The sequence below is a fragment of the Rhipicephalus sanguineus genome, chromosome 8, assembly GCF_013339695.2.
Source record: "Rhipicephalus sanguineus isolate Rsan-2018 chromosome 8, BIME_Rsan_1.4, whole genome shotgun sequence".
In the NCBI taxonomy this organism is placed as follows: Eukaryota; Metazoa; Arthropoda; class Arachnida; order Ixodida; family Ixodidae; genus Rhipicephalus; species Rhipicephalus sanguineus.
Window position 1 is genome coordinate 5,654,244 of NC_051183.1, and position 15,345 is coordinate 5,669,588.

Below are 15,345 nucleotides of genomic sequence, written 5' to 3' on the forward strand. Positions count from 1 at the left end.
CCACAGAGAGAGTGGTGACGTGAAAGTTCGTTTGGCCATGCATTAATCACGACGTCCGGCGCTGGACACGTGAGTGCGTCGCATGCCAGTGTTCCGAAAGATAGCGACACAACACCTTGACAGCACTTCGAGCACACCCAACCACGGTCTCGCGATTTGATCATGTTCACCTGCACACAGTCGGCCAACTACCACCCTGCCACTGAGAGGCGTATTGCCTGACGCGCGTAGATAGATTGACCTGTTGGGCGGAAACCACTCCTATCGCGGACATCACCGCTGAAACGGTTTCCAGTACATATTTGTATCACTTGGTTGCCCGCTTTGGAGTGCCCTCCACAATCACAACTGACCAAGGCCGGCAGTTCGAATGCACCCACTTCGCTGCCATGACTCAGCTCATCGGCGCCTCTCGCATACGTACAAAGGCGTACCGCACCATGAGCAATGGCATGGTGGAGCGTTTTCATCGCCAGCTCACGGCAGAGCTCACAGCAACCAAAGAACACAACTGGGTTGAGGCGCTCCCGCTCGTCCTTCTGACATTGGCTGGTAGTGCAATTGGTATAAAAGGGGAGTTCTTTGCGTGCAGCTCAGTCGAAGAACCACTTGCTAGTAGTGGTTACGCACTACGAGATATAATGAGCAAACTTCGCCCCCGTGGCAGCCAGGAACGCGGTCCGTACACGTCGACCCGCGGCTCACAGCGTGTCCACACGTGTTTGCGCGACACGACACCGTTCGGAACCACTTGGTGAGAGGACGGGCAAAGGAGAGGGAAGACAGATTTGTTTGGACGCTGTCAAGTCTTCCGCCCGTCCCCACTAACATTTTATACAGAGCGCACATTCCGGAATGAAAGCAAACTCGACATGTACCGTCCAGTATAGAATTAATTTCGAAGGCACACGCAGTGATATACCGACACGAGTTTCGCAAATAAATTTAGACTTTGCGCTCCCTAGTACTCCCTAGATTAATATAGGTCATTAGTACCACTGAGGTGGCACGTGGGTGCCAAGTAGTGTTACGTAGTAAACTTGCAAAGGAATTTTCCCAGTGGGTGGTGAAACTAACCCGCATCAAACAGACTGGGCAAATGGCCAAAGTTCAAATTTGCCTTGTGTACGCGCAGTGCAACAATTTCTATGCTATAGCACTGGTAACCAGATAAAGCGTCATACACGCAACCACAATTCCCCATGACAACGAAACAGTTGCACGGAAATGGTGAAAAAGTTTATTCTAAGCGAGCTTATTAATAAAAACTAGCAAAAATTGTAAGGCAGCGTGAGTTGCAAAAGCTACCGCCAAGTGAATGTTCACGAATTCTTCTCCGTTATATTCGTCACAACCTGTGGGAAGAAAACAAGAATCAATTAATGCTCTTGCCAACGCTAAAGATTAAGGAAGGCAGCACATGTGAAAATGTAAAAAAATCCGAAATATCTCAAAGGACAACAAAGGGCACGTCCACGATTCGAAAACATTTGTACCTGCTGCGTGTGAGCGGCAGTTTAGGTAATGATTCATAGCCAATGTGGCAACTGAGCAAGGGATTTTCTGTGCCGCATCTTTTTCTGGGGGTGCCGCCTTCGGTGTGGACGCACTGAATGTCGCATCCCAAGCAACGAAATTTGAATGATCGTGCCAAAAACAGCCGCCCTGTATGTTAGATTTTAATCACTCACCGTTTTGACTTCCGTGTATGCCAGGATGCCTTCTTCACCCCTGGAGTAGAAATTTTTTTGGAAACATTACTGTTCGATCTGTTCATTTCTTTCGTTTCTAATACATCTTAGAAGTATTCAGGGTGTCCCAGATAATGATCACAAAAAAGCCAAGAGCTTTAGAAAAATCGCACCAACTTGACATTAGCAGTAGAGACAGGTGTACTTTACAAACAACATGCTTTTCATCACTTTCTTTTGAGCACTAGCATAGCCAGATTTTTTTCAGGGGGGCAACCACATTTTATGAATGTTCGTGCGTGCGTTTGTACGTGTGCATGTATAATATACACATGCAAGATCTAAAATTTTCGGGGGGGGGGGGGGGGGAGGGTTCCCCTGGTTACATCCCTGGTATTGAGTAAGTGTTTGTCAAGTTTTCATGTATTGCTTTAATCAGCAACATGCCTACTATGTCGTAGGCATCTATAGCAAACGAACGTTTTATTTCTTGTTCAAATTTGCCTGCATGGTTGTTTGGCACGAGGAAAAACACAAGTCTATGAAGTACGCTAAATGCGAAAGATTGGGAGCTTTTCGCTGCATAGGCGAAATGCTGTGTCTTCCGTAAGTGTTTGTCCATGGCGCAAAATTTCTCGCTCGACCAGCGAACCGGTGCTATACTTAATAGATGCTCCATCGCTTCCAAGCGAACTTCCACGTAACACGGCTGAGTTCGTTTATCGACGCGTCGTGCAGTGCTTCACCCTCTTTGAAGGCATGAAAAGGCGCGGTCAGTCGTGGTTGGTTAGAGAGGTTGCGATCTATATATAAGCACGGAAACCGTTACGGTGCACTGATGACTATCAGTTTGCGCGCCCCTCTCGTTTTGTAGATATGCTGAGCGTCGCGTGACAGCATCACCAGAGGACGACTATTGTCCCAACAACAGTTAGGTCGCAAAGCCCATCAAAGCACCCTACATGCCGAAGACAATGCTCACAGAAGCGCGACATAAGATATAACGACTGCGCAATTGCTCGAAATACACGCACGTCAGCTCGCTAAGAAAATGACCGTTAAAGGTGTAGTCGGCTCTCACGTGAATGTCCGAGGCAAAATCATGCAGCTACGACACGAACTGAAAACGGTGGAAACAGAAGTACGTGCAGTACTTAGTACGGAATTGTCCCGTTCGATCCTCGTCGATAAAGCAATGCAGCCGCTGTTCGCTGGGAAACGATTGAGCAGCGGTCTGTTTCATAGTTCGCTGGCTTTGATTTTTTTCTAAAAAAAAGAAGAGAAAGACTACGCTAATCTCAGGACGAAATGAGTGCTTTATTCCGAGGCTATTCGAGGCGGCCTACAACCTTTAATTGGCCTGTTAGCGATTCAAGCAATAATTTGAAAGTTGACCAGTGATGTTAATGCTTGCCGGTGGGCTAGTTGGTTTGGCCGCATTGTAACGAAAAAAATTACATCATTTCCCGCTAAAGGGGACCATGAGGCGATGCGAAGCCGGAACGCTTGCACGATCGCGTTCCGTTGGCGTTCTTTGGGCATGCTACCGACCTCGCGTCGTGGAACGCGAAGAGGAACGCTACGCGCGTCTTGTCTTCCTTCTAGCCTGTCCGTTAATTCTCACAGGGCGAGCGGGGAACGCAGTCGGCAGGCGTACGAGAGGGGGGCAGCGTAGGAGAGGAGAGAGAGGGGGAGGGGACGCGCATGCGCTGGTGCTCATCGTGCGCAGGAGAGAATTTCGGCATGTCTAGCCCGCGTTTCAGAGGAAGAGTGGGAAGGGGGAGGGGAGAAGGGAAGTGGAGAGGGGGAGGGGAGAGGGTATGCGCATGCGCAGTAAGGGTGGTCACGCCGCACACCACCACCACCACCACCACCGGATTGAACTCCGCCATAAGATACTTCGCATCTAAAACAGCGCAAGGAGACAGGGACGGAAGGGGCACAGATTGTGTGCGCCCCTTCCGTCCAATAAAATTTGTTGCGGGGCTAGTTGGTGCGTCCCTGTCCCTGTCCTCTTGCGTCGCCGGCGCGATTTTAGATGTGAAGCAGCTAATGAACGAGGCCTGTCCCCCTGCGTGCCACTAGATGTATGGAAGAAAGAAGAGAACGAAGTGCTGGCACGAGAGAAGAGCTCGCGCATGGTGTGCAGAAAGGAATGTTTGCCTGCGAAAACGGTGCCACTAGCTATATGGAAGAAAAACGAGAACGAAGTTATCGCACGAGCGGAGAGCTCGCGCATGTTGTGCAGAAAGGAATGTTTGCCTGACATATGGACGTGCGATAGAGCGCTCGCTTCACTGCGGCGCGTGCTCTAGTATAAATCATGCAAGGTACCCACTACGCCATAAATCATGCAAGGTACCCTTAGATGCGAAGCAGCTTATGAACGAGGCCTGTCTCCCCGGCGTCGCGTCGACGTAGCCAGTGCCCCAGCCGATCCGGAGCGGCGGGCTCGCGAAGCCAAATCGAAACGGGCGCGTTGACATCGCATTCTCAAACTTCAAGCTGCAACCTTTGCAGCAAGAGCCGTTAACTTTATATTTTACGGACCACAAGGCCGTTATACTCAAGGGAAAACGTTCCCCTGAGCTTAAAGTCATATATGACTAGTAACATCAGAGGAACCTCGAATAGAAGGACCATGAACAATGATGAACAAAATAAAATTGGGGGACGCTTAAGATTCGCCTTTAAGAGTTGAACGCGATAGCGATATCCTGCCCCTAGTGCGCACTTCGAACACTACGAGTGCTTAACAGAAAGCGCGAACTAAGGTGTGTGCCTTATGTAATGGGTAGCATGCTTTAAACCAGGAGAAATTATGCGCGAGAAACTTTTTTTCGAAGTTGCGTTGTACCCACTACGTGGTCTTAAGGGAATACGCGCAGTAATGTGTGTGCCTTTTGTAATGGGTGTCTGTCTTTAAACCACCAAGTCGTTATGATATTGACATGGCGTGACGCCCGATGGCAATATACGCTTGTACCACGCAATATTACTGCGATATTACATCTCGTACTGTGACACGTGTATATAGGACGCGTATTTTTGGGAAGCATGAAAGTTACTTTCAGTGCAGCTCCAAGCAGAGGCGTGGCTGTGTGGTAGAACACCTACTTGCCACGCAGACGGCCTAATTTCGATTCTCATTCGGACTGAACATTTTTATTATTTATTTTATTTGCAGCTTTTTCGATTTTTCGGTCACGGGCAAGATGATGATTTTTCGCTCACAACCAACGATGCCGACGCCGACGGCAGAATTTCTGCGATACGAGCTCTTTAACGCTATCGCGTTAAAACATTTACAGAAATCTAAGTCGACTCATGGCTGCTTCGCATACTACTCAGGGTTCCCTTTATACGGGGAGATGGCGGGACTTTTTCAAGAGCTCCTGGGGTTTTTTTTCTGTTATCTTGGTTCATATGTTACGCCCTGAATATGAAATTAATGTTTTGCATCATGCAACTTACATTTCCCGCGACAGTCCTGACATTTTGTAACCGCCGAACGGAGTCTGCGGGCTGATTTCCATGAACGTGTTGATCCTACAGGAGCGAGAACATACGAACACGCATTTCAGCTCAGCAATGCAAAATAAATAACAGGTGTCTCTTCATTTCGCGCTGTACCTAAGAAAACCGCAATTTTTCTTTCACTGTATACAGCTTAAAATAGGTGGCAGCCACTGCGGCGCTTTTTCTCGCAGACAAGCGAGCGAGTTCTTTGCATCTTCTTTCGAGTTTAACAAAGAAACGTATAAGCACTATACGCACCAAACGCAAAGAATGAGCGGTTCAAATGGGTTATCGAGACGGCTTGCCGCTTTTCCTGACCATGTTCTGCTGCGATGTGCCTTTTTTCAAAGTTTGTCACGTGAGCTTCCGGCCTGACGTAAAAGGGCTGACGGATTTCCTGCGGCACCCGGTGCGCTCAGTTTCGGTATCACCTAGATCTGGGCCTAGAATTTCGTTTATTATCTCAAATTACGTGCAGTTGGTTGCAATTAAAAAAAAAAGAAACTTGGAGGACGTTTGAGCTTCGCCTTCAAGAGTAGAACGCGATAGTGCATGTAATCGGGCCCCGTGCGCATCGCCTTCTCAATTGCTAGCCTGGGGTGCTATTCTGGACATTGTCAAATTCCTCCATGTTGTCAATCGCCATTGGTCATGTCTGATCGGCCCGGAGGGCTGCTACGGCCCCTCCGATTGGCTTAAAAGGTCACCATTACTAAATTTAGCATGACGGCGGAATTTGACAGTGTCCATTACAGCACCCCTGGCTTCGGTTCTCGGTGCATTCTCAGCCATGCCGTAAGGAAACGAACGACTGTGCGCGTAACATTGCCCGTTTCAAGTTATCCTAGAATGTCTATTGCCAGTACAGTTGTTCATTGCCCACTACGCCATAATTCTTCCTTTTGCAAATCGCCCACTACGCGTCCGTAAGGCAACACGCGAACCTACGCAGCTGTTCACTTTTTTGATGCTTTTGCTGATGATGCAGATTAAATATGTCTGAGCGCTTTGTAATAGGTGGGCCTTTAAAACACCCACTCGTTGCGCAATTCACATGTTTTGACGCCTGGCGCGATTCTACGTTTCTGCCACGCAATATTAGATGCGTTAAAGGGACTCCTTCCACTACGTAACATTCATATAGCGTTTTTTTTTTTCGAAGCAGTTTCAAGAAATAACGTGGCTCTTTGGTAGAACCCCTGCTTGCCACACAAACGGCCTGGGTGCGGTTCTCACTCGAACCTGAAGATTTTTATTATTTTATTTGTATCTTTGTCGATTTTTCGGTCACGGACAAGACGATCTTTCGCTCACAACCAACGAAGCCATCACCGACGCCGGAATTTCTGCGAAATGAGCTCTTTAACGCTATCGCGTTAAAAATTGGCATGTCATAAATTGTCACGTCCTAGGATACAACTCTTCCTTATAAACAACGGCCTGAAGTTAAGAATTAAAAAGTGAATTAACGAATTTTTAAATAATTCATTTGAATGTAACTTTAGGTGCGGCAGAATTTTTCCTCTTAGACGGCTAGTTCATTTACGAAGACGAAAGAGGCCTGACTGTCACAACATTTTTATAACAGCTCTGTATTGTCTAAAAAGAAGAAAAAACACCCAGTGTATAAAGTGCTCGGAACTTCGTGGTGACTGCCGGCAATGAAGATTTTTTTTTTATTCCCAGGTATTTAGGTAGCGGCACCCAAGTTAACGTGCCCTTTTAAAAGGAAAAAGAAACACACTTCGGTTAACGTTAGTATTCGAAGAGCCAGGACACTCGGGCGCTCTGCGTTTATGGTAGCACTGCTGAGAGGAGAAAGATGCCGTGTTCACGAAGAAGGCTTGATAGAGCGTCGCCGCCCAAACGTACCACACGACGCCCGCTTGAAGAGCATGTGACACGGTGTGCGCCGTGTTCAAGTCGCGGGTGAAGAGTCCCGCCGCGAGCCCGTACGCGGTCCGGTTGGCCCGTTCGATGACCTCCTCCGTGGTCCTGAACTTGAAGAGGCTCTGGACGGGGCCGAAGATTTCCTCACGAGCGATGCTCATGTCATCGTGCACGTCAGAGAAGACGGTCGGCTGGACGAAGTATCCGCGGCTGCCGTGACGCTGGCCTCCACAGTGCAGGCGGGCGCCCTCCTGCTTGCCAGCTTGAACGTAGCCCAGAACGCGCTCCATCTGCTCCTTGCTGATCTGAAAGAAGAAACGTCGTTCAAAGAAGGAAACACGGAAAGTCTCTCTTAGGAGAGGCTCTCTCGCGAGACACTCGTCAGATTGCCCTCACGTTTTCTGCACCCGTTGCTGCACTAACTCCGAGATAAGCCCACCGTTGACGATGCCACCGAATGACGTCATCATCATCGTCACAGATGCTGGCGATCTGTGACGTCATATCTAATCATGTGATGTTTATAGTTTAGAATAACAGAGAGCTGAGCCAGTTAGTAAGTATTCATGTTACAGAGACAGGGCCTGCAAACACGGACACAAGAAACAAGTCACGACACCACAAACGCCGACTAACAACTCAAAATGCACACAACGGCGGAAAAGAAAGAAGGCAAAACTTATCTGCGCATGCCCATGCAGTAGGCCTATCAGCTGCGATGGTTTCTTCGCATGAAGAATATCAATGCTCCCATTTAATATAACCACCTAGCTACACTAATTAAAATGTTAATTATTTAGCTTTCTTAATTACTATCCCAAATGATGTCTTCAGCCATCTTAAGATAACTGCAACTACAGAAGAAGTAATTGTGAAGGCATCGAACAAATGTCGCATTTTCCTGAGGATTTTGTACACATTTCTTGAAACACACGGTATGTGGCCATGCACGTACAAGGTGGCTGTTCAAAGAACTCATCTGTATTTCGATTGGTGCATAACGTGTGCCACTTCACTCTTATGCCGCAATTATGGGCCACTGACAATGGTTAAATTTAACCTTGCAACTCCATCATCCTCATTAAGGATTCAACAAACATCCCGGAATATTGCATTTTTTGTTCTGCCCCTCTGTGAGCGCAGTTAAGTGTTAGACGTGCATTACACGTCTTGGCAAGTAACGACTGTCTATTTAGGCTTAACCTATTGCATTACTTGTTATTTCAGATAATTCGTATAATTGCTAAAATATTTTAGAAAGTGTATCAGCATTTCTAAACCATTTTGACGACTCGTGTATGAATCGATATATTGTTTTGACTGTTTTCCCCGGTGTCGCGCAAGGCCTTGCCCTTTGCCATGCATATCACTCCGAGATGCCTACCTGTCATGCAACCAACGGGCGCCGCTTTTTGGCCTGAGCCCTTAAACATACCATAGTGTGAGATTCTAACGATGGTCGCGTCCTGTCATGTACTTCTCTGTCTTGTCCTCGTCAAATGTAGCGCTGCAATACTTTAAATAAGGACGTATCACCAACTATAGCCCCGTAACGTGTTCTGTTAAGTAATCTCACGAAGGTTTGGCACCAAAAACATAGGGTAATGAAGCTGAGTTTACCTTGCCAAAAATGGCCAACAACATAGTGCGGCAATCACCTGCGGTCCCTGGTTGGTGGTGCTTTCGAAGGGGTCACCCAGCACACGCGCCTTGGCCATCGCGACGGAGGCAGCGACGAACTGCTCGTACACTTCCTCGTGCACGAAGACACGCGTTGGGGCGCAGCACACTTGGCCCGTGTTCATGAACACGCATCGGTGCGCCACCGTCGCCGCCAGTTGCACTGCGAGGATGAACATTGTCGAGAACATAGTTCAGCTACCAAGAATTAACTGATGTCCATTTCGATACGGTGCTAGGCTCCTCATCCGGCGTTCGTATTGTTGAAGGTTGTCACGTGTTTTTTATCGTCTTATTTTGTTGTTGTTTTACAGGCGCACACGTGTTCCTGATCTACACAAGCTCGACGTTGCTTCAATAAACGATCAGTTGTCAGTACCGCTTCGTAATGTCTCTACTCTTTCCGTGTCCCGTTGAGACGTTTGCGTTTGCTTGGCACGTACTACACCAGAGTGATACACGATTATGCTTATTCTATTTCACATTTACGCCATATTAATAGCTTGCACGTGACGTCATGGTCGCAAACATGCCTCCAACATGGCGGCCGAGATGACGTCAAGGTAGTGCAATCACGCGGCGATTGACCTGCTTCTGTGTGATAACGACGTCGCTGCAACGTTATTGGGCGCCTGTGCGTGAATAACGAAGGAACCAGCATGTACTGATGTACTGATAACGTTAACGTGACATAAAAAAGTTCGCATCCCACCATGTTGGTGCTCCAACGTGGCTGTTTCAGTGACGTCAGCGCAAGCCATCTATCCCTTCAATTGTGGTCTGAGTCAGCGCCAGTAACTGTGTTTACAAACCAACATGGCCGCACCCATGCCGACGGGACCGCCCACTTCGATCCGGACTCGCACTGCTATTTCGTCACTGTCCTGACAGCAATAAATGAATGGTGAAATCGGCTATCGCTTTATGCCATCTCACACTGGGGACTAAACATCAGGTGTGCTTTGTTTTTATTCTTGAGATCAGCTGTTTGTAGCCGCGCATGCTAAGCCTTGTCTCCGAGTGTTTGAGAGTACACCCTGAAAACAGCGCAAAACAGTGACGAATGCATTGCACTCGAAGCTTCGGGACGAAAATATAAAGCAAATACGAGCTTAGGTTTCGAACTGACAGCGTAGGACGACGACGTGATAAATCCGAGGCGGAAGGAACCCGTTTTGACGGGTGCCGCCATGTTATACTTTTTTTCCGCTGCTGCCGTCTGCTCGCCTACTGTGTGCGTGCAGACGCTACGGGCGCCGAGCGGACGGCGCGGGCGCTGCCAAAAAAAAAACAAAAAAAAAAAACAAAAAAGGAGGCAATTCCCAAGGGTAGCGACTAAAAAGCCACCAAAATATGCCCGCGTTGCCAGACCACTTTTTGGTGCTGTCCCTAGGAAATTCCAAGCGAGATGTATCTAGCCTATAGTCCCGTGGCTCGATCTACTCTACGTGCGTGCGAGACGTTGATCGTGCGATTTAACCATGGAAATCACCGGTGGCTTGATTTAATGGACGCACGAATAAAAGTGCATACTTGCTGCTTTCTTTGGGAAGGGCCACTTTTTGACTAAGGGGCACGCAGTTCGCAAGGAGGGATAATTCAATGAGATCAATTATGCACGCTGGGAGTGCAGGCATATCCGCAAAGTGCATTAGGTTTCATTTTTGTGTTAACCTTGCTGGCGTATCAAGCGCATTAGTTTACGAAGCTGGTTCTTTTTGGACGACGAAGTTTGAGACATGATCGGAACAGCTAGCATGCTATATATTCATATGAGCTGCTGTTTGGGCCTTGTTTTGTGGTTCCAGAAAAGCCAGCTTTTTCCAAAAGGTACCTTGACGAAACGTTTAGCTCCAATATTCCGTGATATAGTCACCGAATAATCAATATTATTGCTTGTTTTAAACAAATGCTTGTGGCGATCGAGCGCACCACGCGAACGAGCGTCACGCCGAAGCCGCGGCCTCCCTACTTGGAGCACAGCATGTGTGTTTAGGAGGCGTAGCGATGCAGATTGCTTATTTTCTCATCAGATCAGTGGAGTTCCCGGTGCCTACCGAACACATCGTGATGATGGATCCATAGAGTTTCCTACAATACTTACTAGAGGGAACTCTGGCGCTAGTGTCTATGGGAGCTGCAATGCATCGCGCTTCGGCCAGCATGGGAATCATGGGTAGTACACGGATTTGTCTAAGTTTCGTTCTTTCGGCTCCGTTTGGCTCCGCGTCGCCTGCATCCGCTTTGTCGCAAAACGAAGTTCAGCAAAAATCAGCAGTTTCACTTCACCACTTTAACTTCTTTAGGCTCACCGATTCAAATATGGTCACGAAGTTCACAACGATCCATTCTTTTATCCGAAAGAAAACCAAAACATAGCAATAAACAAAGCCACAAGTGCGTTCGAAGCCCACAAGCACGAAGACTAGGCAAATCCGTGTACTACCCATCATTCCCATGGTGGCTGAACGATCGCAGCGCCAGAGTTCCCTCTAGGTCATTTTAGGAAACTCTATGGATGGATCTAGGCCATCCTCAACCGATATATGTCGCATATGCATGCATGGCTCCCATCGCATGCGTGCGGTATCAAGCAGATATATGAAATACCATTGTGAATAACTTTTATTAACTCTGCCTAGCTGTTCTTTATGAAATATTTTTTTTCGTTGCTGTGCTTTTCCCATATCCTATCATAAGTGAAAAGGAGCAGCCGGTGCTATACAGAAGCACCAACATCTCCTAAATATCATATAATAAAAAAAGTATTTGAATTACGCCAGGAAAATCAATGCTCCTCACCACATAATGCTTCGCTGAACCGACCAATATGTTACGAGTGCACACTGTCGGCTAAGTGTATATACAGTAAAACTCGCATACATCGGAATCAAAAGGCATCGCTAAATAGTTCGATATACCCGTAATTAAAAATGCATAAAATGCCTGTCTGAAGCTTAAATATTCATTCTAGAAGAATCCTTTGATGGGCTAGTTGGTACATGTCTTTATATATACAGAATATGTGCAGCGCAATAAACCGAAGACAAAAGAAGACACATAAATGACATAGCCAGTCTATGCCGTTTATGTGTCTTCTCTTGTCTTCGTTTCATTGTGCTGCACATACTCAGTATATATCAATAAATATTCATGCGTCTCGGACTGTCCCTCGAGACAATTGTGGCGTTTTTTTTCGAAATGGGCTAAATCCAGAAACCGAAACTAGCTCAAATATTGCTCCATTGGTAAGTACATTCTCTCAACTTTCCTCTAAAAGAGAGATCTGAACGAAATGAGTCAAATACCAACAGCTACGTGTGCTCACAGATCCCGTTTCAAAACGAAATTGAACCAGATCCATGCGCTGTATGGATCGAAATGAGTCAAATCCAGTATGCCGATAGTAGAGCGCTTCGGCGATCACGTGATTCGGCGAACGTGGAAGCCTCTGTGTGATTTCCCGCCTAGCCTGACTACTCTGCTTGTTTTCTGGGTGTTTCTGCAAGTTTGTTTTTTTTTTTTGCCCTTTCGGAGCTGGATTATCATGGATTCTGGTGGAAGTGAAGAGATCGGCGAGAGACCGGTCCCGAGACGTCGACGACATCGTGAACAGAAGCAATGTCGACGCCGACGAAGCAAGAATGTGCCACTGCCCGAATTTCAATAAAGTTTTTTCAAGAATACCGCATTGAATTCCATGTCTCAATTCGAAATGAGCCAAATCCAAAGTTATCATGCTAATAATGGTGAAATCCGCTGCATATTTTTTAATTGATTGTGGCCAGAAACTTCCCCTAGCCGACATGTAAAACATATCATAGAATAGCTTTGACAGCGTTGTATTTATTTTGCATAGCAAATTTTTGCCGTTTTCTCAAATTCTCTTTGGATGGATTTGACCCATTTCAAAAAAAAAAACGCCTCAATTGTTCGTTCTAAAGCTGCTGTGAAGCCTTTAAAGTTTTCTATTACTTATTTTTCATCAACCTGCTCGTGTGAAACGTGTACGTATCGGACTAGAGAACACTTTGCGCCACTGAAGCAACCTGACGCTACTCTTTCCGGCAACTAATTACAGCCACAGGTAGCAAGCTTCACAGCATGGCATTTAGTTTGCGTCGCATTACACCCCTGTGTAGCGGTAAAACTTACAAAGCAATTACTTCATTGTGGAGCGCAAAGAAATCTGTGCTGCGCACGCCACCCATATTTTGACTCGTACCCTGCTTGCTTACGCCATGCTTGTACTGCCCCTTAGATTCAATGCACTATATATTTACATTATATATACGTGCTACAAGATGACAGATTCGCTAAGTCAGCTTTATGACATTGCAGCTGTGTTATGCCACAAAGCATGTACTGTGCATCGATGATTCGCTGTGCAGCGAAGCCCACCAGCAGGGGAAATCGTAACTGCCACTGATTCTTTGTCTTTAATTACAAAATAGGCGCCCACGCCGTCTCCAGTCATCGTACTAGGACCCAAACGTCTAATAAATGCGCAAGTGCATAGCAATCTTCAATTCTTCTACCTGCCACGCAAACGAATTAGCAGCAATTAACCCTTTCATTAGAGAACAGACCAAGCCACTTCTTAGAATAGTGTCATGGAGAAACTTAATTATGCCAACAGAGATAAACCAATGAATCAGGTGCCCGAAGCATGATCGCATCGTGAACGAGCCGCTACGGATGTCTACTTCAAGCGCCAGCTGCTACATTTCAGGTCAAATAATAAATGCGCAGACGATGGATTTCTTAGCGCTGCTGATAGTCTTAGCAATCTGTATCAATTCAAGCGAACACTCGCGAGGTAACATAAAGCAGGACATACACAGAAATTTTAACGCAGCGCACGCTCTCGAGTGCCTCAAGTTTCACCTCACTTGGCGACTTCCCTAGGGAATTTCTGGGTACACGAAGACGCTAGTTTTGCTCGGTGGCACAGGGCAGCCACCATAAGATGCGCTTACATCGCTAACATTGGGCGATGTTTTGGTGGCTTTTCAGTCTCGTGCATTCCCAAGGCCACGTTTCAGGGAGTCTAAGGCCACGGCGCCGGTGGTGCCATCTGATTTTAATTACACAAACCAGCTGTGGTTTGTGTAAGTGTGTAAAAAGCACGACTTGCTATTGAGAAGAACTTTCGACCAGCGGATGTGCTGTCTAAGAAGGATGAAGCTCAAGCTTTAAAACTAGAGAAAGCCGCCAAACAAAGTAAGATGTTCTAGGAGTGTTCTTCGCGACTAAAACCCGTTTCGGGCTATTGTCACAGAAGGAAGTTCCTGGCAACTAGTGGTCAGCAGATTCATGCAGCGTGCTTTGAAAAGCCTTGACACTTAGGACCTGGAGGTCGTGGACTGCTTTAAGTCTAGTGGGATCTGCGCCAATGCTGCTCTGTCCATAGATATTGAAGACCTGTTTTATGCAATTCCACATAAGCACCTGTTTACAGCTGTGCGCGAACTTATTGAAGAACGAGGGGAAATAGCCTTCATGAATTCATGCGCTCTCTCTCTTGATTCCTTTATGGAACTCCTCAAGTCTTGCCTGTCAAATATTCTGGTGTCTTTTAACAATGATGTCTTTATTCAGAGAAGGGGCATCTGCATCGGATCTAAGGTTGCTCCGGTTTTGTGTCAAATTTTCTTATCCAAGTTCGACAGGATTCTAAATCAGAAGCTACACGACGAACGAACCGTGAGAGTGTTCCCCTATGTAGATGATTTTTTAGTGCTTTTAAGCCTTCAACCTGACGACAGCCCAGAAGTAGTTGCAAAGAGTATTTTAATGTGTTTTGAAGATTCCCCCCGGAACCTTAATTTCACCTATGAACTCTGCAATGAGAATCCGATTAGATTTCTCGATTTGGACATTAAATGTGTGCTGGCGTTACTGTCCCAGGTCAACAAAAGCCCTCCTACCGTACAAATCGTCCCATTTCAAACTGACAAAAACAGGCATTGTTTCGTTGTGCTTCACGAATGCTCTAAACAAGAGTTGCACGCACAACATGCAAGAAAGTTTTGATGCCCAAAAGCCTAGGTTAACTTCAGCAGGCTACCGAATTCACTACTCACAACCGTGGCTGAAACCTTGTTCAGCAAGGTGACAAGAAAGAAGTCAGTGAAGGTTGACGAAGGCGTGGATTCCTCGAAAAGAAAAAAGGTTGAAGTGATGCCATATCTTCATCGCTTATCTCACAACATTAAACGGGTGGCAACTAGAAACGGCATTGCACTGATGTTTTCTGCGCCCAGAAAACTGGCCGGGCTGTGCAAAAGCATCACAGGATGGAACAAAGATGCAAGCAGTGGGTGTGGGAAAAAACACTCTACTGTTTTCACAAAATGCATGACGTCTGTAGTGTATCAGATACCTCTCTCCTGCGGTCGGTCCTACGTGGATCAGACGGGCCGTTGCCTCAATGAGCGCATGCAGGAACATCGCAATTTGCATGCAAACTGGCACAGGAGGGCACTTGCCAGTTTGCATGCAAACTGGCACTCTCAAAATGGGGTGTGCATTGCAAGAGGTGCGGATGCACACCCCATTTTGA

General features: G+C 46.8%; 1 protein-coding gene across 1 annotated transcript in view; it reads right to left on the bottom strand.

The window, feature by feature from the left end:
• Window positions 1–1,257: 1,257 nt before the first annotated feature.
• LOC119401255 (aldehyde dehydrogenase 1A1) overlaps window positions 1,258–15,345 on the bottom strand; it is a 90,586-nt gene continuing 76,498 nt past the window's right edge. The window contains exons 8-12 of the mRNA XM_037667939.2: window positions 8,759–8,943; window positions 7,083–7,405; window positions 5,166–5,240; window positions 1,692–1,731; window positions 1,258–1,355 (exon numbers count right to left, since the gene is read on the bottom strand). Coding sequence (XP_037523867.1) covers window positions 1,323–1,355; window positions 1,692–1,731; window positions 5,166–5,240; window positions 7,083–7,405; window positions 8,759–8,943 — 656 coding nt within the window. The 3' untranslated portion in view covers window positions 1,258–1,322. The remainder of the gene's footprint in view (window positions 1,356–1,691; window positions 1,732–5,165; window positions 5,241–7,082; window positions 7,406–8,758; window positions 8,944–15,345) is intronic.